Source organism: Crinia signifera, chromosome 2 (assembly GCF_055691185.1).
Source record: "Crinia signifera chromosome 2, ASM5569118v1, whole genome shotgun sequence".
Taxonomy (NCBI): domain Eukaryota; kingdom Metazoa; phylum Chordata; class Amphibia; order Anura; family Myobatrachidae; genus Crinia; species Crinia signifera.
The window spans coordinates 266,914,724-266,941,425 of NC_139218.1; the positions used below are offsets into that span (position 1 = coordinate 266,914,724).

Consider the following 26,702-nt stretch of genomic DNA (forward strand, 5'->3'; position numbering starts at 1 on the left):
TTAACATTTTGCAAAAGGAAGGGGTTAAACATGTTTTAAATCCTAATTCCCCATTTAAAGCTCAAAACCATTGGAATTGGCAAATTAATTTGTTGTTTGGATTTTGGGATAGTCCTGTTTAGTTGTGAATGTTACCAATAGCAAAAAGTTGGTGTATATATACCATATTTGCCGGCGTATAAGGCGACCAACATTTCCACTCAAAATATAGAGTTTGTTATATAAGTGCACCCGGCGTATAAGACGACCCTCCCACTTGAAGGCATGTTTTTCAGGGGAAAAAAGTAGTCTTATATGCCAGCAAATACAGTAATTATTTATTAATAATGAAAAAAATATACCATTGGATTAAAAAAAATATATTTGTAAAAATACAGACCTTTACCTTGCACATCAAACAGACAATGGCCCTTATTCAGATCTGATCGCAGTACAAATTTGTTCTCAAAATGGACAAAACCATGTGCACTGCAGGTGGGGCAGATGTAACATGTGCAGAGAGAGTTACAATTGGGTGGGGTGTGTTGAAACCGAAATCCAAATTGCAGTGTAAAAATAATGCAGCCAGTATTTACCCTGCACAGAAACAAAATAACTCACACAAATCTAACTCTCTGCAGATGTTACATCAGCCACACTTGCAGTGCACATGGTTTTGCCCGTTTTGAGAGCAAATTTATACTGCGGTCAGATCTGAATAAGGGCCAATGTCTGTGAGTAAGCAGAGGCAATACTGCATCATTTTATGAGCCGGTCTCTCCATGTTATCATTCTGACTAATTTCAAGTAAACTGGCTCCATCTGTTGATGACCCAGAAATAGGCCAACATGTGTGCATGTGTCCATGCATAGAAATGAAAACGTTATGTGTCTATGACTCATTGTCCATTGTAAATATTAGAGTATATGGTAACATATCTGCCAGAATTTACAGTGTTTTGAAGAAATTGATTTGTGTAACATCTAGACTTGTAGAGGTCTTTATGGACCATAAATGACTAGGAGTTCATCTTATGTTATAGAACATAAAAAATGAGCCACAATGACAGGATACATGACCATATATCAAGGTCGAGATGTACTAAGCCTTGAAAAGTGATAAAATGGAGAGTGAAAAACCTCCAACCAATCAGCTCCTACCTGTCATTTTTCAAACACAGCCTGTGACATAGCAGGTAGGTGCTGATTGGCTGGTTGTTTATCACTGTCCATTTGATCACTTTTCAAGCTTAGTACATCTGGCCTCAAGTCAAGCACACTAAGGACATTATAATTTTATGAATGTACTGTAGGGTTAGACGTATAGTCTGTTTATCCTCAGTAAATCTAGATTTTGTGTTCGTGCTACATTATTTAAATGTACATGCTGTTACCATAATCTTCCTTTCTAATGAGATGCTATCTACAGTACATGCATGTTTTTGCCTCTAGCCCTTTTTTGTGAAATTGCAGTAACCATGACAGCAAGATATCAGAACAGTATGAAACAGATATATTCTATATGAAATCTCTGTAAATCATTTTAATTTTAAAGATTTGGCACAAAACTAATTAATGATCAGATTGTAAGAGTACAAGTGAGTGGCAAAACATAATCATACATTGTACTAATAAGCATATTTATAAGATTTAACTGACACATCAGAAGTTTGTTGACTACTGACTTCACACCAATATGCACTGGTTGAAGATGTCATGCGACTACAAGGGATATTATTATAGATCTGGTTCCTCTCTTCTGCTACAGCCTCCAGTCTTCCAGGAAAGTTTTCCATTCACTTTTAAAACTTGGCTGCAGGAATTCAAATCTATTCAGTGATTAGAGCATTAGAGCACTATTCATGGGCGAATCCAGAAAAAATAGCAAGGAGGGCAAGATGATAGGGGAAGGAGGGTGGTTAGTGGTGAATGGTAGCACATGCTCCTGGAAAAGAAGCGTGACTTCACTACAAGGTGCATAGCCTCACAAGCCAGACACCTCATTATTACCCTTTGAGTGACAACATCTCTGTCAGAGATGTGCAAAATATCTGCTAAAGATGCCAACATCGCTCACATTTGTTATATAAATTCAAATAAAAAAGGTTGTGTAAAATAGATTTTATTATACGGTAAACATGTAAGGTTATTATGATGAGCAAAAATGTTTGCTTGCCAATTTTCAAACTTGTTTTGCAAAATTCACTTGTCACTCAAAGGGTTAACACCCTGTGGGCACGGGATACCTACAATAAACCAGGCCACAGTGCCACAGAGTAGTTGCAGTGCCACAGAGTAGTTGCAGTGCCTCTGCCTTCCAATCACCATACATTTGTGCAGTACTCACTGTTGTGTTTAGAGGACAGCTCTGCCTATGGTAGGCAGGAGCCAAAGGAGGCCACAACAGAGGTCAGTGCAGGACACGGGCACACCACTGTCAAAAAACATAGCAGTTAGTGCCAGGCACTGGCTGCATAACCATAGGTGAAGCCAGAATTCAGGGGAACAAGCAGGATCATTAAATAAGGATTTTCAAAACTTCAATCGCATAGCCAAAAAAATAAATAACACAAACACACTATCTGCCACTGATCGTATTTATTATATTTTCCATTGAATTTAAATCATACACTGACAGTATACACTGAAGTGCAATAGCAGTAACAGCAATGCCAGGAGGTGCCACCATACTGTGAGGTCTTGGAAATGCCAGATCAGTTGTAATCTGACATCTTGTGAATACTGTATCAGTTAGACTGCTGGTGGCAAGGTGACATAATCATACACGTGTCCATTAGGTACCTGTCTAATTTTCATGGGAACAACGTTAAGTAAATGCAGTTTACAAAGGTACTTTTAAACATTGAAGTGAGAAGGATGTCACGTAAATTTAGCTACTGTACTAATTTGGAGTAGTTAATTAATAAGATAAAGTAATGAAGGTATGGAACGCCTTCATAAGATTTGAAGGGACACAGGGTAAATGAGGATTGCCAAAAGATTTACAGCCAAAACTGCCACCCCCCTCAAGTTTATGCTCTGCCCCTTCCCTCTGATTCATCCAGAGAACCAATACTAGAGACCCTGTGTACAGAACAAACATTAGCGGAGACATAGGGCAGCCCTGCTTGTCCGGTTAGAGATCTCAGTGGGATCTAAGGAGTTAACTATAATCCTAGCATATTGTGCCCTATACAATGCCTTGATCTAGTATAAAGATGTTGGATCTAAGCCCTATGACTTAGCCTGTCTCGCATGAATGCCTAGTTGATATAGTCGAATGCCTTCTCAGCATCAGTCGAGAAGAGAATGACGCTGTAGTGAATTGAAGTGCTAAATGGATTAAGTTAATTATTTTAGAAGTCTCTTGACCCAAGACAAAACCTAGCTTGTCCATATTGATCAATTTTGACAAGAGTAGTTTTAATCTATTAGCAATAAGTTTTGTGTAGCCTTTAATGTGTGCATTAAGAACTGATACAGGCCTATAGTTTGGGCAACAGGGATGATGCTGATGTGCACTTCTAATGACTGTTTGGAAATATTATACTCTTCAGAAATTGCATTGAATGCTGAAAGCACTAGGGGCATAAGACTATCACTATAGATTTCATATGAAATTGTGAGCCCCTATGGGGAAAGGATGTTTTCTATTAAGGTGAGACTTTAACCACCTATGATAATTCAACTGAAGTAAAGGGCTGGTTCAGGAAAAAAGAGCATCTTTCTAAGAGAAGGGTACCATATATACTCAAGTATAAGCCTACTTTTTCAGAAAAGTTTTTTATGCTAAAAAAGCCCCCCTCGGCTTATACTCCAGTGAGGGTCCCACTTGAGTCAATAAGTTTTCCCAGTTTTTAGTTGTAAAATTAGGTGCCTCGGCTTAAATAAATTCAGGTCGACTTATACTCGAGTATATACAGTAATTTATATTCAATAGACAGCTAAGATGCAATAGCCTAATCCATGCCCCATTTGCCAATTGTAAGGAACCCTCTGCTTGATTCTAAAATTTGTATAGTAAGAATGAAATATAGCTGTGTTTTCGGACACAGAGAATCATCCACAATAGGGAGTAAAGAATTGAAGGGGTGAATAGGACAGTACTGGATAAGACCATGAGAATGATCAAGCAGAATACATAGGGGGAAATTTACTAAGATCGAATGGGTATGAATAGTCAAATTCATATTCGTTTGATGTGAAATACAGTACGTACGTATTTCACACATTGAATAATTAGGGACACAAGAAATGCACACGATTCATTTTTTTTACCATTCATATTTTTTAGAAATGGTAAAAATACAAATTAATACACCATCAATAGAATATGGCCATAAGGCCCCATTCATTTCAATGTTATCGCCAATTTACTAATGATTCATACTGGTGAATATGAATACGAATCACTAGTAAATACGAATGTCAAATAGAACATCATTTTCATTCATATTTCAGTGAAGCCTGCATGGTTCAGTCAGTGGCTGGGGGACGGCCATTCCCCCAGTTCGGGGGAGGATTCCGTAAATGTAAACAAACATTTTGGGAATGAGGACCGGCCTTTTTTTGGCCCCTGAATTCCAAAAACCAGGACAGTTCTTCAAACCCGGGGCTGGTTATAGCCGTGGGAGGGGGGACCCCACGCCATTTATTTAAATAATTTTTGTTACTTATTCTTTTTTTTTTATATGCCAGCATTGCACGGATCACACTGATCTGTGCAATGCTGCCACTTCTACATATTTGGCAGCCGTACATACGGTTGCCAAATACGTATATGAACCGATACAAATACGAACGGGTACGATCGGCTACGACATTGGAAAATACGAATGAGAAGAATATGAAAGCTTTGTAAATTTGTTGTATTCTTCATTTGTATTTTCGGGTCCTATACAGCCGATCCCGTCCGTACGGGGATTGGCCTTTAGTAAATTTTCCCCATACAATCTAACAATAATAGTAACCATTAGATTTGAAATACTCAAATATGATTACTCAAAACAAGCCAGGGTCTTGTATCCTCAGGAGGTTTATAGCAAACAGGCTATAATGTTAAAATACAGTATGTAAAGGGGAAAGGGGACCAGAATAAGCGAGTATTTTAACTAAAGGACCCCCCTAATTTACTTTAAAAACAAACTATGAAAAACAAGAAGTTCTAAATGGCAAAAAGGATTTAAGTGGTGAGACAACACTAAGGTAATTGGTAATAATGGATACAACTGAAAGGTAGGTAGGTAAGTTACAACAGGCCATACACAACAACAGTCAGGTTTCTCCCATCAATGAAACAGGTTGTCTCCGCTTGGGCTCATGTCTGGTATTGTGCGCCGCTTGGAAAGCTCTGTCTCAAGCAGCATCTTTCCGCTATAGGAGACTTGCAGAAGTGGACGTTACGTGGGAATTGATCGTACAAGACTAGTAAATGTACATATCTATTAAATGTTTGTATAGAGACCCCCTGTTCATTTATTGGTATTTATCATCCACCCGGATCACAGATATTATCAGGGATGTGTTACCACAGATAAAAATATTAGGATAATTAGATAGGACAGACTGGACACAGGTTGTATAAGTGTGGTGCACCAAAAGGAAAGAGAATAATAAAATAGAACTTATAACTTTTTAGTATTAAAAGTTATATTTTATTATTCTCTTTCCTTTTGGTGTACCACACTTAAACAAACTGTGTCCAGTCCTATCTAATGACTTGCAGAAGTGTCAATTCAGTCAGGGAGATCAAGTCTTGCCATGTATTGCCATGTTCAGAGAAAAGCAGAAAGCACTGAGGTCAGTAAGGTCTCGGAAAATGGCAGATTTGCCATTAAGTGTCGACTGGAGACCAAAAGGGAAAAGCCATTTATATGGTCAGTGGGACACAGAACATCTGTAAAAGGTTGAAACATCTGACACTGTTGACTGGGGTGCCAAGAGAGGTCTTGATAAATATAATGACTTTTGAAATCAATGCATTTCAATGCGATTTTTAGTTAAAAAATGGGCAAAATCGAGTTTACCAAAAATCGCACATGTAATAGCACATACAAAATCGCATCCAGATGTTTTGTTATAAAAAACTTCAAAATCGCAAATGTAATAGGGTTAATAGGGTTAATAGTTAAAACTGGAACTGTTGGGGGTCCTGAGGATTGAGTTTGAGAAGCTTTGCTTTACACCTTACTTCTAACTTTACATAAGCAAGACATACATGCTTCCATATCTAGATATAAATGCTTGTAGCTGGTAATAAATATATTGGAAATATGATTAGCTAGGCATTATTACATTAAGATCCTTTTTTATTTCAATAAATGAGAAACTCCCAAAGTCCCAAATTAATAAGCCAAGCTCATTGGAAACGACTGAACTTGATTGCTCCAAGCGTGGGTTTTATGATGAGAAAATTTTGTGAAGCCTGACGGAGCCTAGTAAACATAGGTCACAATGGGTCACTGCTGCAGCTATATGGCTTTATCAATTTGAAACAAAATGCCATTTTAGCAGGAAATGTACAAAATAAAAATATCAAAATATGATTTTTTTTTATTAAATGTTAGGTTTCATAAAGAAATGAATAAAGAAATATGTTTGAGAAATATGAATAAGAATGGTAAAGATTGGAAACAGTCATATGCCAGGGGTCTTAAATCTAATATTTAAGCACTTTTAGGTGAGAAGTAAGGCTAAACCCGGTGCCCTCATGAACTGGTATGGGAGGTGGATCAAGAACATCCTGTAGATACTAGGATTGGGATTAAATTTGGGACAATGCCACTTCTAGCTCCGTATGTGTGATTAAGGAAAATGTTTACAAATTGCTGCAAAGCTGGTATTATGTACCTTCCCGACTAAAATCAATGTTCCCAGACACCTGGGATAAACGCTGGAGGGGTTGCGCTGATGAGGGCACCTTTTAAAAGTCATTACCGTACTTTCCCACCTATTTGAAATCACTTTGCCTTTTTGATCTGAAATGCTTCCAACTTCCCTGGACTCTCTCCACTCTTACCTGGAACCAAAATGAACTGTGTTGTCATATTGTTTCTGCTATGACCTGTCAAATAGCTGCTGACTGGAAAAACTCCTCTCCTTGATGCAGGTATTTGATACGTCTATAAAATGGAGTTGATGACCTCCGTTATCTATATTATTTCTAAAAGCTGATTTTTGGTGACGATTACTTTTTCCTCCCTTCATACCTAATCAACATTAATAAATGAGGTACCATGTTAAAGCTCAAGTTTTCCCCTTCTGATGAATTGTTCATTTAGAATTGCACATTGTGATCAACCTTACGACAAGGAACGCCTTATACTCCTCTCAGCAGTTGGTAAAAAGTCAACTTCCTGGTATACTCTACAACTTCTTCAGAATAATACCCCTAGGCAGCACCCAGAAACAAATAAACACACAAGAATGCAGCTTGGTGATCTTGTGCTGTTTTGCTGCAGGAGCCTACTATGAGCAGCAGATAGTGACGCCATGTAACGGACCCATCTGCAAACACTCCCCAATAGATCAGTTCTGAGGGTTGAGCGCAGTCCAGGAGGAGAGCGGAATTGGAAAGACATGAGAAATAGGGGGAGATTGGAGGAATGGGAAAAGACAGGAGCAACAGGAGAAGCCGGTAGGAATAGGGAGGGACTGGAAGTATAGGAGCAAAAATAGGGAAAGGCAGGAGCAAATGAAACTGGGATGAATAGGGGGAGCAACCGAAAAGGCAGAGGAACAGAGACACAGATAGAGGTACATGTGATCCATGGGAGTAGAAATAAGGGGAGATGGGAGTAGTAGTAGAAAGAAGGGAAAGAACGGTGGCGATAGGAGGAATTGTGAAATTATAGGGGAAATGAGAGGAATAGGGGAAGGTGAAAAGGAAAAAAATGCACAATAATAAGACACATGTACAGATAGGACTTTAGGTCATAAACCCAGAAGTCCTATATCGATATGTATGGCTGTCCTTTGGGATTTTCTTCACATTGCTAATTATGCTTGCAAGGAGTGGCAGGATGCATCACAAGCAAAATGCGATCCATGTTGCATCCTGTTCAAAATGGAAATGATCTGATGAATCACAGGAGGTACAACTCCTTCCTCACATGCTCTGTAGCAGCCTCTCATACTGCCTCAAGAAATAAATAATATTTGTGTCTCAAAATGATTGTTTCTCTATTTTGAGGCTTCAAAAACAGTTAGGATGATTGCTATGTCCTTATTTTGTGCATGCAGAGATCTAATAATATAATCATTCACAATAAAGTGCACTATGCACCGAAAAAAGATAACTCAAGTAAATAAGTAAAAGGTTCCTACTTCCCATAAGAGAGGGCTGCCGGTTAATAATCCAGCAAAGGGTTTCCGCACAGTTTTATTAATGCATAGGAATACTGATATATCTATACTGCTGGAAAATGCTTTAACAAGAAAAGATGAATGACCAGCCTTATCACAATTACTCATGAAACCTGTATGATGAAACAATCCTGTATGCTGCAATATTGTAACAAAGCAATCGTTACAAATATCCATGAGAGTATTTTACAGGCACCATGAACTGAAACTAAAAGGACAAATGCGGAATCAGTTCTGGACTGAAACCACATTGGCCTGGTAAAAGGTGGATAGAACAGATAATGATAAACACCTTACTGTATATAGGAAGCAATATGAAGTATTAAAAATAAATACATATAAAACCTATAAATTGTAATGTTAATAAGAAATAACATGTGGGTCATACATCAGTGCCACGATTCAGGACAATGTCCCAATCTACTGATCAACAAGAAAACAGACGATCAACGTAGATAAATGAATGGTGGTCCATGTTGGAATCAGGGAGATTAACCATTTTGAAAATCTTAAAGACTCAACGATCCAGATCATTTTTTGGTCATAATCAATGAATCCTGGATTTCTAACATGTTGGCTTTCCCTGATTCTGGTTCCTCAGCCGTGGTATAACGGGGAACTTAAGTAATATATTGCAGATGATTGGAACTAATAATACATTGACTTGCTTACCAATGGAAGATTAACAATGACACGGATGAACATACATATAGTTACATAGTAGGTAAGGCTGAAAAAAGACTTGCGTCCATCTAGTTCAACCTGGTATAGATATCCATTGCTGATTTGGTAGGTTCTGGTATTTTACAGACAAATTATATTTCTTATTTGTACCCATGGATGTTTTTCTCCAGTAAATGTTTGTCCAACTTTGCCTTGAACGCATTTAATGAGCCAGCCGTTACCACCTCTCTGGGAAGAGAGTTCCAGAGTTTGACTGTTCTGACCGTAAAGAAATTCTTTCTACTAGCTGAATGAAATCTTTTTTCTTCTAATCTATACTCATGCCCTCGCGTCCTAGATTCCTTTCTAGTAGAAAATAGGGTGTGTGACAGTTCCTTTTATTGGCCCTTGATATACTTGTACATGTTGAGCATGTCCCCCCTTAAACGTCTCTTTTCTAATGTAAATAGTCCCAAATTGCTTAATCTCTCCCCGTAGCTTAAATTCTCCATTCCCCTAATAAGCTTTGTTGCTCGCCTTTGGACTTTTTTTAATTCTATGATGTCCTTTTTATAGTGTGGGGCCCAGAACTGTACTCCGTACTCTAGGTGAGGTCTCACCAATGCTTTATATAGTGGCATAATTACCCTTGAGTCCCTAGTTTCCATTCCCCTCTTAATACATGCCAGAATTTTGTTGGCCTTTTTTGTAGCTACATTACAATGGGCACTACATCCTAGATTGCTGTCTATTTGGACTCCTAGATCCTTTTCAAGTATGGAATTACCCAGTTCCTCTCCGCTAAGGTTGTAACTTGCACACTGGTTGTGTCTCCCAAGGTGCATAACCTTACATTTATCTACATTGAACCTCATCTTCCATTTTTTTGCCCACTCATCTAGAATTGCAAGATCATTTTGAAGCATGGTGACATCTTCTGGTGATTTGATGACTTTGCTAAGTTTTGTATCGTCCGCAAAGATGGATACATTGCTGAGTAACCCTATCCCAATATCGTTAATAAAAATGTTAAACAAAAAGGGCCCCAAAACCAAACCCTGGGGCACTCCACTTAGTACCGGTATCATATCTGATACGGCACCATTCACAACCACTCTTTGTTCTCTATTACATAGCCAATTCCCTACCCAACTGCAGATATTTTCACCCAATCCTAGGTTCTCCATTTTATTAATCAATCTCTTGTGTGGGACAGTATCAAATGCTTTAGCGAAATCTAGGAAAATCACATCTACAGCATTTCCATTATCGAGGTTTTTGCTAACCTCTTCATAGAACCCTAGTAGATTAGTTTGGCATGAACGATTTTTCACGAACCCATGTTGGTTAGTACTGAGTAGACGGTGATGATCTAAATATTCCTGGATACCATCCCTTAAAAATCCTTCAAATAGTTTACCCACAATTGATGTTAAACTAACGGGTCTGTAATTAGCGGGATCTTCCTTTTTTCCTTTTTTGAATATTGGCACTACCTCTGCTATTCTCCAATCTTTTGGTACTATACCTGACGATAGTTCCATGCTAACCATGAAAATAAAGGTCACACGGTCCAGGAGAAGGCTGGTCAGGGGGACAGGAGGGTATCTATGCCTAGTCCACTACTATTACAGACTTGTGCCACTGAGGGAGCAATACTCAGGACTGTTCCCAGTGTATGATCCAAAGAGTGGAGCGGTAAGGTGAAATCTGAGAAGGGGGTTGGTGCTACACAGGGGGAGGAGGAGCTGCTGCAGGTCATTGGCCAACCAAGAAATATATCTATATTTATCAAGGGTGCCAAACCATGCACGGTCTAATGGTGAGCCAAAACTCTGCATGCACTAGTGAGATCATCAGCGTTCTTATGGTGAGAACACTGGTCCGCACAGATCGTTGGTACATTGCCATGTGTGCTAAGCGATCTGTGCTAACCTACATCGTTTAGCACAGGGCTTCAGCCGCCCAGCTTGATACATCTGGCCCTAAGAAACTTTAGTAAATGTATCCATTAGTGTAGCATTTATCGTAATACAGAGGACACAGCACTCTTCCCATTGTGCAAACAGTGCAATAAAAAAAAAACATGTATGTTAGTACTTCTTCATTGCTCTTGACTTTTCTAATCTACCTTGATGAGTGTGCAGAATAACTAAAAACATTCAGGTTTTTCAACGCAACACTGTTCCAAAACAAATTACTACATTATTTAAATGTATGTTATTAAGAAATGTACCTACAGTATTTATTTATAGTTTTTATATAGCGCAGCATATTCCGTTGCGCTTTACAATACAGTTAGATAATAATTGTGGTGTGGGTGATATAATTTGTTTATAGACTGCAAGCGCAAGTTACTCTAGTCCTCTAGTAAAAGTGATCTGGCTTATGTGATGCATAATTGTATGACAATGAGCTTGTTATAATGTCATTATGCAAATAAAGAAATCTGTCTTGCTCTAGAGAGTATGTGATTGTGTATGTATTATAAATCATACGTCATCTACAATATATTCATATAGTAAAACTTTTTCCTGCATTTTAAACATACTTTCCTTTGTACTGTATTTACATAAGTTTATTACCAGGGTATGGATATTGTTCATCTCCTTATTTGTGACTATACACACAGTAGCTTCAGGTAATCTGTCTTGCCATCACCACCATCAATACATTGGTCCTTATTTGCAGTCGGATGGGAAATATGGCCACCTTGGATGGGAGATATGGTCACATCTGATATGGCATGGTTGCCTCTCTGGCAACCCCCTCCAGAACTACCATTGGTCAATTTTGGGAGGTATGCCTTACCAATGAGATATTTTGAGCATGACATGTGCAAATGACTATACAAAATCACGTTATCTATATCTCCCTGCCTGACACAGAGGAGTTTGGGATACATGAAGGCCGTAGGCGGAACCGAATGTCAGACTCGTATCTTGGACTCACAGCACTTCCATATGTCTTGGAGTAGATGAATAATGAAACTGCTATTGGGACATTAGTCTGTGTTTTCCGAACAAAAAGAGTGAAAAGCATGAATAAGGTTTAATTGGATCTTCCTGTATAAATATACTACTATACATCCATTATTTTTCATAGAACAATCAGAGCTCAGAAGTAGCATGCCTAGCCACACGGCGGCACTTCAAGCTATACCCACTACCATATAGCAAATCTATGCTATAGGAGGGAGTCATCACTATTGGCAATGTAATGATCACCAGTTATTTAAAGAGTCCTATTCTCCCTTCTAACTCATTTTAACCGTATAAAAGGGCAGTCCTTCATTAGCAGAAAAACCAGCTCAGTAAAGATCTACAATTTAATTAAAGTAGGCTTAAGGTTTTTAAGACCAATACTCCAACAGTGTAATCACTGTTATGACCTCCTTGGGAATGACAAAATCTGCCACTAATTAGACTGTTAACACCAAATTGCTGATTTTTCAGCCACAGTACACACTGTTAATAAAAAGCTGAATCAGAAATGCAATAGAGTAAAAAAAAAAAAAAAAATCATACAGCTCAGCCCACATTCTTCCGGATTAGGAACATTTCTCTGACTGCCTATTGACTGATCCAAGATGATATCTTTAGAGAACAATAAACTGCTGTTCTTCCATGCAGTAATGTAATCATAGGACCACTCTATTATCTATGAAGGTGTCTGCATACAGCGCTGCCACCAGAAATTGTGCAGCCCCGGTTAGAAAAGAGAAGCAGAGGAGTGGACAATGGCCCTTATTCAGATGTGATCGCAGTACAAATTTGTTCTCAAAATAGGCAAAACCATGTGCATTGCAGGTGGGGCAGATGTAACATGTGCTGAGAGATTAACATTTGGGTGGGGTGTGTTGAAACTGAAATCTAAATTGCAGAGTAAAAATAATGCAGCCAGTATTTACCCTGCACAGAAAGAAATTAATTCACACAAATCTAACTATTTCTATACAGGTTACATCTGCCCCACCTGCAGTGCACATGGTTTTGCCCATTTTGAGAACAAATTTGTACTGCGATCAGATCTGAATAATGGCCAATGTGTGAGGAGGGATATAGGTCATTAGATCGACACTGTCTAGGTTGAAAGTTATTAGGTCGATGACTATTGGTCGACAGTCATAAGGTCGACACATGTAAAAGGCCAACAGGCATTAGGTCGACATGGTCAAAATGTCAATACAAGCAAAACACTGACATGAACAAAGTCGAGTTTTATGTTTTTTGGGTGTCTTTGTCAATAGAGATGCAGTATAAGGCATGTGTTGACCTAATGACTGTTGACCTAGATCATGTCGACCTAATGACTCCATACCATGTGGCGTTACAGCAAAAGGTAGTGCATCAATTGCTGCATAAACTTATATATATTGGGTCAGAAGTATGAGCAAGTGGTAAGTGCATATATCTGCACTTAATTAGTTAACTGGGGGGATTACGTTTTTTATATGTATTACTAGCTGATGTGCGCCACGGACAGCCCGCAGAGTAACGCTTGGAAGGCTGTCTCCTGCAATCTCCCCCAGTAATTAGTGGCCGGGGTGATGTACTAACAGCTTCCTAGGCTTCACCAGCTCAGGGATAGCATTGTCCTATCCCCACTGCAGTGACAATGCTAGCCTTGCTGCTGACTCTGGGCTGCACACCCCTAGTGGATCTATAGGAAGCATGGTCATTATATTACGGATGTATCTACACTTCCATGGCTGGGCCCAGCAACCAGATAGGCCACGAGGGTTACCAATTTAAAGTAATGCAGGCGTGTATAGTTCTTTTTTATCGCTCATAAGTATTCACGTTTTTTCCTTCAAGTGGCTCCTTAAAAAGTAGAAGGGTTTCTTGGTCTGGAGAGAGCTCTACATAATAGAGAGCTGGTACTGTACATGACCAAAGCTCTGTCTACCAAATAGAGATTAACTAGTGTGTCTCTCTGTAATTATATATGACATGGCTTGTAAATGGTTTTGTAGTTCATATACTATCTCAGAAAAATACACACCAGTAGCTCATATACTATAAAAGAGTCTACTGATTATTATGGTTAAGCAAAGTGAGTGCTGAGTCATCCACAAAGGTGACTATTGTAAGAGATATCTTTGTGAGTGTGTTGGTTATGTTTATATTATGTCATTAACTATCCACCAATTATGTGCTTTTGTTCAATACATCATACAACCATAATGAACTACAAAGTGAAAAACTAGAATAGCAACACATGCCACGAAGAATGAAATGAACAGCTATTCACCATTGTCATGAGAAATACTATACATAATTCACTAGAATGGCTATTGCTTAGCTTAGATTTTCTGAGTCATTTAAACAAAAGCTTAAGTAGAGCTTTCAGCTCAGATTATAGCGAAACAAATAGTAATTGGACGTAACAGATAACATATTATTCAAACAAAAGGATTTACACCAAATTAGCCTTTGTCAATTCATTACAAAAGTGACTCTAATTATGCCAAAATTGTCAATCCCAAATGGCAGCCAGAGAATTAAGTCACAGCTGCTTCAACCTCTCTACACAACTTACAAAATACCTAATTTTATACAAAACATAAAAAAGAAAATACTGTACATACACAACCTCAAGGCAAACACTGCTAAAAAATACTGTAAGTCAATGTATCTAATGTTCAAGGCTGAATAAACTACCAACCCTAATTATCTATCCTATAGTGGAGATGCAGGTAAATGGTGAGTCCAGGGCCGGATGGTTTATGTTATAAGTCCCCAAGGTCAAGATTAAGCGAATGCCAAAGAATCACATCATTAGGCCCCAACTTCTACACATGGATTGCAATTGCAGATATGGTACTTGTTTCCTAGAACGGCCACAATCGTGAGTGATCGTGGCTCTTAATTAAGGGACACGATCCTCACGATGTGGCCGATTTTTTACAATTTTTTCCCTTTGATTGACAGAAATCGGGTCAATCGGTCGGTCGCGACCAATTAAAATCGGCCGCGATGCGACCGACCGATTGACCCGATTTTTCCATAGACTTCAATGTTAAAAAATCTTTTAACATTGAAATCGGGAGGATCTTGTCGGTCTTGTGCCATTATAATGGCACAAGATGAGATGGACTTGATTAAGTCCATCTCACATAGGGAAAAATGATAAAAAAGGTGAAATGGGCCAATATGACCCATTTCACATTTTTTATGTGCCCGCCATGACCCCACGATAGACGTCAACCCGAAGCGTGGCGAGCGCAGCGAGCCCGCGAGGGGCGGCGGTGCGCGTCCTCCGACCTTTTCATTCCCCTACTATCCACTAGGGCGTGGAGTCAGAATAGAATAGTGTGGCGAGCGCAGCGAGCCACCGAGCCCGAAGCGTGGCGAGCGCAGCGAGCCCCGCGAGGGGACGCGTATACCTGTGAAGTTATACGGCTGCGCTCGCCACGCTTCGGGCTCGGTGGCTCGCTGCGCTCGCCACACTATTCTATTCTCACTCCACGCCCTAGTGGATAGTAGGGGAATGAAAAGGTCGGAGGACGCGCACCGCCGCCGCTCGCCACGCTTCGGGTTGACGTCTATCGTGGGGTCTAGCCCACTTAGTAACATTTGGGGGGGCAATTGAAAATAATCAGGTGAAAAAAAAAAAAAAATCGGGTGAAAAATCGGTCGGTCGGATCGGTCGCATCGCATGCGACCAAATCGCATGCAATGCGATCGATCCGATTTTTTATCTTACGACCACAACGATCTAAATCGTTGTGGCCGTGCTAGGAAACAAGTACCGCAGATATTATTTTACCTATCCTGCAAACTTAGTTATGAAGTGGGTGGTTGCACAAGGTGTACCCACTTATTTTGTGACAAATATCCCTGCATGCTGTGCCACAGATTTTAAAAATTACCTGTGCCAATATGCATCTCGTCACATCACTAATGGTGTATACCGACATTGGCATCCCAGCTGCCGCTATACCGATGGGTGGGGCAAAAAATCCCCTTGCAGGTTTGGTGGCTCCACCAAGAGGGAGAATAGCCCCTGTTGGCCAGGATCACAATTGTCAAGCAGTGGAACAGTCAGCAATTTGGCAATGGAATTGTGACAGCTGGGATCCAGACTGTCGGCGAGTCATCAAGCACTCATATTCTGAGACTCCAAAGCTAAACAGGCAAAGACTGATGAATGAACTGATAACCAGGTATCCCGCTAGAAAGCTCTAATCTCAATCTGCGACTTTATACCCACTGCATTTAGACAAAAATTTGCCTACAGCTCTGCGACCAATGACAGAGGAGGGATTCTGCACAACGGCTGCACATAGGCCCTCTCCTCTTTCAATCTGTCCCTGAAGAAACAGGTATAAAAGTTACACAAATATGTCAACATGGAGTGTTGACATAATTGTAACAATTACAATGTTAGCCTATGGGCTCATCTCCACCGCAATGCTGGGAGGGATTTAAGGCGGATACCTCCCAGGTTGCCCCCTGCCCACCAGCATCTCTTTCCAGGTAAGAAACCCGGCAGTCCAGCCAGCGACGGGGATCTGAAAGGGCAGCTCTTACCAGGAGAGCTGCCCTTTGCATTGCTCATCACATGTCAGTACATATGCAACAAGCCTCATGATGATGAGCGGTGGAATGTACCGCTAGTGCTTGGTACATACCACCATATGAATGTTGGCAAAAGAATAATGTCTGACATTTTTACAGGATTAAGGGTTATAATTAGGCAGTGATTAGTGTTAGGCCAGGGTTAGGGATGCTCAGCTCCTGAACAAAAATCTGCATTGTAAACATGCTGACTGTTCACATTCACAATGTTAACATATGAGGGGATATTTTTTAATTCATGTCAGCTCATTAAACAATGTTTAGTTTATTTTTTCTTATTTTAAAAGAGATCCTTTCATGTTGTCCGTATCATTGTTAGAGAGAAAATGCAGAACTCCTTTCTCAGGGATTGAGGTCCAAACATATCAGTGCCTGAATGAGTTATGCTGTCACAGTATTACTACACCTCATTATTGTTAAACTTCCAACGTATTCCACTGAGGTGTCATTATGGTGCGTTCATTTTGTTTCATATTAACTTTCTACCTAATGGCAGCAAAGTAAATTTAATAAGCTAATTAAGAAAAAAGGTGTCGATAAACATGTTCAAATAATATCAACATTTAATCTACACTATATACAGTATACTACGTAGACAAAAGTGATTGGACACCACAGCACAAAATGGTGTACTCTTGCAGCAGACACATGATCATGAAGGTATAAAAGCTTTCAGATCAGATGGACGTGTTTGGGTTTTTATAAATTGGGAGAATGATTGGATGTTGATGTTTAAAAAAAAAAAAATGAAAAGGGCCTGGTATAATTTGTATTAGTCTTGGCATGAAGGGGAAGTGTAAAGTCCCATACACACTTGCCGATGCCAGCTCTGAGGTGAGCGAGAGCCGTGTTAAACGACATGCTGGTTGAGTGAGGGGATCGTTAACGACAGGGAGTGTACACACTAGGCGATATTGTCCACAATAATCGCTCAGAAAGCCCTTTCTGAGCGATATTGATCTGCTAATTGATTTCAACAATCTGAAATATTCTGGGAATAAGCACTAAACACAGAAAACTTCTTGAATACTTATCTACCACCAACATTTAAACAACTTCTCTTTTTTGGAGCAGAAATGTGGACCATCTAACAATGGAAAAGTGAAAAACTAGTCTTTCAGAATTCTTATTACTAAGCCGTAGTGTGAATGTTGGCAAGTACTCCCCAAAACTGATGACACAAGCAACCTCTGAGGAATATGTCAGTATGTGTGACAGGAGGAACAAGACAGGTCGCAGTGATATTAAATCACAAAACTCTTGTCAGCAAGCAGGAATGACAGATGAATCTGAACTGCATAAGTCAGGACAGATCAGAGGAGGTCCTAGGTTACAGAAGTTTAGACCCAATAAAAAACAGAAATTAACTTTTGGAAATAGTTTAGCCCAGTGGTTCCCAAACTGTGTGCCTAGGCACCCTGGGGTGCCTCAGGACACTTGCAGGGGTGCCCTGGGTTGGTGGACCAGGACCAACTCAAATAATTTATGGTCAAAGTAATAGGCAAAACAAGTGCTTGTGGCTTCCAATAATAATTTATGTGGACAAACAGAAGTGAATCCTGTCCCTTACCACAAAATTTAACCCAGAAATGACGTATAAACACAAATTATGTTATTTAATTTTTTTTTTTCTAAATGTGTCAATAAGAAACTTTTGACTTAGGGTGCCTTGAAAAAAATTCTGATTCTCTAGGGTGCCGTGATTCACAAAAGTTTGGGAACCACTGGTTTAGCCAGTTAACAATGGAGAAAATAAAAAAATAGAAAATGACAACAAAGGAGGCAATTTTGTCCTGACATAATTGATCCAATCTCCATGTCTCTTGACACAAACTCAAAAAGCAACACTTTATAAACAGTTTATAAAATGATACCTAACACACATAAAGATGTTGAGCTTTTATTGCTGCCACAGGATAAAATGGGACAATTCTCTTATGTATTGCAGCCAACAAAGGAAAGCAAGCACAGCATTTACACATGAACACTTTCCGTACAGTGAGAATGATGATGATCTATACATGGAAAAACTGCTGGGGTTTATAAATTCGCCAATGAAAACGCTTGGGTCCAAAACCAAAAAGGGATTTATGGTCTAAACTAAGCCTGCATTTTGAACAACTTTGTCTTGTTTGTTTTTTCTTAAGGAACAAATAACATGCCTATACAGTAAACTATAAACTACAGGCATATACATCCCTTGATTTAGAGGGATTTTGGGCCTAATTCAGACTTCATTGCAGGACAAATTTGTTCTCAAAGTGGGCAAAACCATGTGCACTGCAGGTGGGGCAGATGTAACATGTGCAGAGAGTTAGATTTGAATGGGGTGTGTTTAAATTGAAGTCTAAATTGCAGTGAAAAAATAATGCAGCCAGTATTTACCCTGCACAGAAACAAAATAACTCCCCAAATCTAACTCGCTCTGCACATGTTACATCTGTTACATGTTATTAGTAAGTTGTGGACAACATTTTGTTTGAAAAATACTCCTTAATATTTTAAAATGCAAGGTACAGAGACATATACTGGCAGATGGACAAAGCCTTGGACAGAGATGAACTGGAAGGGTGTAATGTACAGGAAGTTCAAAATGTCTCTCCACAGTAACAGTATGCTAATCAAGTCCCCCCACAGACACTGTGTACTAAGCAATATGACAACATAATTGTTTTTAAACCCTCTATTTACATAAACTAAAATAGAATTTACTAACAGTATCTACATTAAGTGCTGTCCCACTTTGGCCTCCCATAGCCATAGAGAAGATCTGCAGCCAAAGAGAGCAGCCACTGTGGAGGGACCTTACGAACTTCCTGTATAATGCAACTGTGCTTAATGCCAACTATTCTAACAAGGGCCCTTATTCTGGTTGGTGCGGTAATATCCGCGTGCGTTCGTGCCGCCGATGTTTTGTGTCTGCGCATGTGCAGAGGCGTCTCTGCGCATGTGCGAGCGGGGCGTACGGCCAAATCCCGCATGAAATGTGAACTCTCCGAACAGGGGGTGGAGAGGGGCGTGAAGGGCTATTTGGGCTCATTACCATATGCATACGCCCCGCGTTTCATGGGCGTTCCCATGCAAACGCTGGGCGTACGTATGGTAATGCAGTCGTGACGCACGTGTAGGGGGCGGACATATGACATCGCCGGATGTCAGCTGCCCGCCCAGATCCCTGCTTTTGCACGGAAAAATGTCCGTGTGGTCTGAGGTTGCGGGAGCTGGTGGACCACTCGGTCCTGCATTCGATGGTCTGCGACCATCGAATGATGGGGGAGGTTCCCTGAGATGGAGGAGGCGTATTCCATGAAAAATACACGTGCAGTCCGTTCGGCCAGCTTCTTACCGCGTACGGACGGAGTTGGCGATCCGTATGGAAGGCGGGGTTTAGGAACGCACAGTGCTGGCCGCATATTCGGATCCGGCCGCACCGATCAGAATAAGGCCCCAGGTGAGAAGTTGCTGACTCAATAAAAAGACAGTTCAAAAACTTGTATATCCATTTTAAAGCAATCCACAAGATAATTGGTTTTGTAGAAGCAAACTCAATTGATGATATGAAAAACTGCATCTCAAATACAACATTTTTACTACAACTTGGTTAAGATCTGATGGAGGAAATTTAGATGGGATTTCTTTTCACATGGGATGTTGCTATGGGCAACCAATCAGAATCTACTTCTTATTTATTTAGCACCTTCTAGAAGATAATAGATAGTATCTGATTGGTTACCCATAGCAACATCCCATGTGAAATAAAACTCCCATCTTAGTAGATTTCCCCCGATATGTTGGACCAGTATAAAATAATAAATAGTGGCGCTGTCCTCAACTAAAGCTGGCTATTATAACACTGCAATTCAGACTTGATAAAATGCATTGTGACTACAATAACTTGTGATGAATTCAGTGATGGACATGCACAAACAGGGTATGTGTCAACTACGTATAAAGTGGTCAACAGACAAATTAACGTAACACTTTTTTGTGAAATATTTTCTTTTGGGAATAATTTGTAACTATTGGGAGGAGATGTTAGAATGACATATTACTCCAAATTAACTGTAGTGTTAAACAGTACATAACTACTACAGGAAGTGACAAGGCTTACCAGGTAAAGTGACTGCATTGTGTTTACAATATGTGGATGTTTTCCTTCCTGTGTTAATATATCTGTAAGTCATCTCATTTAGGCGTGTTACATAAAAAAGAGGTTGTTCTGTTAATGCTGTATACGTTAAATACATACAGCTGGTTTGCTATGTCCATCTGTCCTCATTTACAAGGATTCTAAATTTACAGATGAGTATTTTAACAATTCTTTCAGAGTCCCTTAACTCTGGCTCCATCTGTTACCTGCTTTCCGCTGTCATGTCCAGGAGGTAGAGCAAAATTCTCTCCTCACGGGATCAACGTTTGGGTGGCTAATTGACACTTGCCAATATTTAGTTGTAGAACTCACGCAGCACCTAAATATAGAGGCCTCAGAGCCAATCAAGTGGAGAAAATCCCTAATATTTGATTCTATGTTACAAAAATCTTAAAGCATGATTAAAGTAAAAAAAAAGAAAATGTGAAAATAATTACTGCTGTGATTTTGTTTAAATTAATTTGCTTATACAGCCTAGGTGGAACATCTGTCACAATTAAAACATTATCTCATTAGCTCATATTTCTCAACTACACAAAAGTAGGAGGCGCTGAAATAAACGGTGCTAAAGATTTTTAGGATAACAGATAATTAGATTACTAATGATTCTTATGTGTGGATTGGTTTATCATCCTGTTCTCAAACAACTACACTGTTCTTTCAAGAGAGAGAAAGGACTAAATAATCTGTAATAATGTGTATATATAATAAAATTAGTTGATTTAAAAAAAAAAAGTTTCTTGTCTGAATCACAACTTCAAAACCAGCTTGCATCCAAAATATCAGGATTCACTCCCTGGTATCCAAGTTGGACTTCAGATAAGTGATCGATGTTCATAAAGTGGTATTATGTGATATATTAAAAAGTGTAGTTAAAAATATTATCATCATTACTACATTATAAGGCATCCCTGTCATTTGACTCTTTCTATAGGTTATTTTCAACCCTGGTTTAATAACACACAACATAACACACAACATAACAGAAGGACTGCAGTCACTATAACAATGAGACAGTGTATCACTATGTAACATATTAACACTGCAGATATCTACTTTCTCCGGACATCTATGAAATATAGCTAGGCCAAAGGCAGAAGTTCCATAAAACCTTACTCCAACTACATAGATATATACATATTCTAATATGTACACATGCAAAAGTCTGGACTGCCCTACAAAAGAAGATCATAAGTTTTGTTTTGTACTTAAACAGCATTTCTGGTCCAGATTACTGACGTAGCAGACTCTATATACTAAAAAATATACACTTTTCACTTGGGGCATCTGGATTTCCAGGCATGATCTGGCTGAATATATTCAGCCTTCTGAAGTATGCAGTCTAAACTGAAAGGTATAGCTATATTATGTTCCAATTTTCCTACAAAATGTGAATAGGTTCAAACTTGTTTACCATTATTATACACCTGCACCTATAATGCATATAAAATAAAACAGTATAGTTCCCCTTTATCAACAATGAGCATTAAATAATATGCAATTAAAAAGTTAGTGAAACTTACGGTATAAAGAAACTAGGAACTTCAACAGAATGAAATAACGGATTCAGCAGTTATTTTGGACAATTATTAATGTACTCTAACTTTTTCACACAATTGCAAGGATGTACCGTGCAGCATAAAGTTCGTATTGTCAGCAAAATATAAAAAAATACCACAAGACTAATAGATATTAAAAATATGTCAAGGAAATGCACGCACCAAAAATTCACCCCATGCTTTACTTAGAAGAACAAATGCACACTCATAGAAATCAGTGAATAAGATCTGAACCCAATACTTTTAGCACCCAAAGTACTTTCCAATGGGATATGGGCACATAGCAGATTGTTTCCATCACATAGCAATAAATACCTCAACTATAAGCACATGTGTCAATCTTAACGGTTTAAACCATGTATCAGCCATATTACAGTTAAAAATTAAAAAAAATTATTTGGATATAAACATGATGAAACAAGATGGTAAACTTATGAATGAGTTAGAATGTGTTTGATATATATATATATATATATATATATATATATATATATATATATATATATATATGTATATATACTGTGTGGTGCACAAACATATATATATATATATATATATATATATATATATATATACAAACACTTTATAATATTTATAAATAAAAGTTATTTTAAATATATTCGCATGTTGTATTTAAAAATAATCAATCATCAGTAAAGAAATGTCAAGGGTTGTACTCATTGTAAATAAATATTAAGCAGTATTCCCAAAATAATACACCAATCTCTTAATAAAATAAACATTAAAGTTAGTTGGCCATATATTTCAGCATCCACAAAGAACTGTCAATCTAAACTAGAAAAAAGCATTTTGTTTTTTATCATAAGATTCAATCAAAAATATCTATTGAATCTATTTTAATTGCTTTACAAAGCAAATGAATGTATCTATTGCTTTATAAATGCTCTGCAAAGACACCAGCACAGCTGTCACAGTAGTCTTGATAATTAAATGCTATACCACTAGTAAAAACTATTACATTTCCCTAACCTTTCACACTTTCTTTTAATATGAATATATATTATTTATGAAAAAAATGCATGTAATGAGTATTGGATTAGGGCAAATTAAATTAAACGTGTTCGTGTATTTTCCAATATAATTACATAATGACTAAGATACATCACAGCTAGTAAGCACTCCACAGTAAAGTCAGTGTCCTGCACAATATGTTTTAAGTGGTCATTTATTCCAATCATGTGGGAAATGTGAGTACTGAGTGGAAAATGTGAGTACCGAGAGTAGATTCGTATATAATAAGTGCTTTTACCATTCTCTTATGTTGCCCATACAATACATTTGCACTGTACTTTATCCATGCATGACTTAGCAATCTCAAAAGAGGAAGTTTCAGCACCACAGACAGCTACAATCTGTGCAGCTAGCCTTCCTATAAACACACACACAAAGGGAACATTTTTTATTTTCTCTTTGTTTTACTATTGTACTATAACATCCAACATAAGGTGCCAGGATTGATTGCTTTTATTTCTACTCAACTAAGTTTAATCTCATAAGTATATATACATGTCATATTTTAATAGGTAACAGTGAACTATAAACAAGACATTCTAAAAAAAAAAAAAAAAATCAACCAAGAAGAATTGCAGCAATAAACAGCAATGGAACAAAATTTTTGCAGCATGTAAAAAATGTGAGTCAGCAGGTTCACAAGAGAAGAGAAAAGAAGATTTATGCGAGCTTACCATGTTGACTTCAGAGACCATATCAATGCTGGCAATGTCTATATTCATTCCAACAGAAACTGGAGAACCTAGAGAGAAATCAATAATGAGCTAACTGAAGAGTGGCGTCATTTTGAGAATTCAACTACGGAAAATACATAATGGACATTAGCAGGCGTACATTCTAAACCACTTACAGAAAATAAACATCACACGTTTAAGTAAAATAATATTCAAATGTACTTTATTAATATAGAGAGACATGCATTGTAACTTATTATTCTTTTTTAATAAGTATGCCCAACTAACTTTTGCTTGGGACAATATAAAGTTCTACATTTAAGTAGTGTGTTGCAAAAACATGTCTAATGTACTATATTTGACACTGATTTACCTCCAAAGTCTGGTCTTAGTCGGATGTCGTAGCCTTTTAACAATTTGTCCACTGTTTCTTTCACAAAAGACATGTTGCCAGGATCATTGACGCTGCAGAGACACAAATTGGAAATCATCAGGAGAAAAGCTTTGAATGGGAGGTTAATTACTTTCTTATGCACTTTAATCATGGACAGTTCAAAGCATTTATGCCAACACATTTCCTACAGCCTGATAGGCTTATTACAGCTGCAGTCATTTCAGCAACTGTACAGTAAACTGATCTCAACTTCTCTGGATCTACAGCTCAGTGACATGTCTATGCAGCCCTATAAGTCCATGAAGGAGATTCATTGTTGATCCATTCACATAGATGTAAGTAGGTACCTACTGTAGACGTGAACCTACCTTTGGGCGCAGCACACAACAGCCACCAGGACTGGAGCAGAAATCAACCCAAAGAGCCGTCCTGCCAAAGAGCACCACATGCCTCCGGGCATCCCGGGCACAAGAGCCAGCAGCAGCCACTGGGGGGCAGATGGTGAACAGCACCAATTGAACCAACCTGGAGGCTCCAGCAGCAGCAGCTTTAAGCCTCGGCCCTTAGATCCAACACGGGTCTACCTCCAAAGCTCATAGTGTAGCATCGGACCTGGGATCTTCCAGCCAGGGAATAGTATTAGTGTGTGTGTGTGGGTGGAGATAGTAGTTTCAAGAGGAGGGTAACAGGGGTCTAGTGAGTAGGGGAGGGGGGAGGTGGATTACTCTATCTGGCCACATAAAAAAAAAAATCCTAACACTGTAATAATGAAAGTGGGAACCATAACGGGCCTTTCCCCTGGGGTGCTGTGCGATGCGCTGCAGTCTCCACTACAGCTCTCTCATCTGTCTTACTGCGACTGGGTCTCCCTCCCACGTCCAGGCATCCTACAGGAGGCAATCAGCAGCATCTTTGGCTGCATCTTGGCGGCGACTGGCATGGCAGTGGGCAGGGGCAGACGACAGAGCGAGCAGCCGGCCGTGGAGGGGACACACACGATCCCGGCGAATCTCTGCAGCATGCCTACTACAGGGCTACACAGCAGTCACACAGTTCCAGGGAGTCCATGACCATGTGTAGCCAGGCATCGCGGCTCCGGGCGGATGGTACCACCACAACCCCCGGTCATCACACGAGCCAGACTCGGCAGCTCTGCAGCAGCGCCTCCGCTACAAGTGTGCGCTGCACAGGCTGCAGTATAGAGTGTATCCGGGAATCCTATACTCTGCTTCTCCCCAGCAGCACACACAGCACTGACGCTGGGAACCACACGTGTGATGACGGATCTCCCTCCCCCGGCGGCGGCGGCAGCAGCAGCACCCTGTACTCTGCATCGGGTATAGCAGCAGCTGCTACAGGACTAGAAGCCAACTGCAAGTGGGCATACAGCAATGCACAGGGCACGCCTGGCAAGAGCCGCAGTATCTGAGTCCCGGGTGGCAGGGAATCCTCAGCAGAGCTGTGTGCCATTTGCTGCTAATGCCATAGCGCTAAGAGGCCATCTGGCTGGCACACAGTGCGGGCGGGCGCCCCGGGGTGACTCCCAGCACGGCCACCCAATATGCTGCAGGAAAGGATTACATTATATAGCGTGCCTCCAACCCACTCAGCTCCAAATCATAGCACCAAACACTACTATACAAGGTATATACTGTATGTGCGAAAGGTGGTGCGCGGTGACATAACAATTCTTCAAAAGAAGGGTTTCCCACTAATATCTGCAATCCGATCAGAGCTCTTATAACTGCTGTTATATCACGGCGCTTTGGAAATGCCACACTTAAAGCCCCGCCGCTTGCATCAAACGGGATTTCACTAATTGAAGGTGGCTAAGCTGTCTATACTCTGTAGTGGGGCTGACCTCTCCTAGACTGTGAGATGGGCAGTGAGCAGGATTACACATGCTAATAGTAACGTTCAGACAAAATCATAACCACAGCACTTGCATGTAACCGAAGGCATGTATTATACTATAGTGACACATTGCATGTTTGTTACTTATTAATGTGTATCTGCAGAGATCCCCCCACACACACATACATAGTTACATACACACACACATACACAAACCAGAAAAATAAAGTAAACTTATTTTTATATACTGTACTGTATTCATTGTGTACTGATTGCAATCTGTAAAAATCTTCCAGAAGAAACATTGTAAAAGTCATTTATGAGTGTGATACAGTACACCTCTCTTTCAAATATATTTAGGATTTTACAAAACAGCTGAGGCTTAGATTTTCCAGATGGATTACTGTATATATATTGGGTCAATTTACTGAGATGGGAGTTCTATTGAAG

The 26,702-nt window shown here is 39.4% G+C and overlaps 1 protein-coding gene across 4 annotated transcripts in view; it reads right to left on the reverse strand.

Moving 5' to 3' along the window:
- The window catches only part of GABRB3 (gamma-aminobutyric acid type A receptor subunit beta3), a 357,556-nt gene that overhangs the window by 138,622 nt on the left and 192,232 nt on the right, over positions 1–26,702 (reverse strand). For 3 of the 4 annotated variants that reach the window (XM_083168571.1, XM_083168570.1, XM_083168573.1), the window contains exons 3-4: positions 24,378–24,469; positions 24,005–24,072 (exon numbers count right to left, since the gene is read on the reverse strand). In XM_083168571.1, coding sequence (XP_083024697.1) covers positions 24,005–24,072; positions 24,378–24,469 — 160 coding nt within the window. Of the gene's footprint in view, positions 1–24,004; positions 24,073–24,377; positions 24,470–24,766; positions 25,767–26,702 lie in introns of those variants that run through there. The other variant, XM_083168572.1, reaches the window with a different exon arrangement.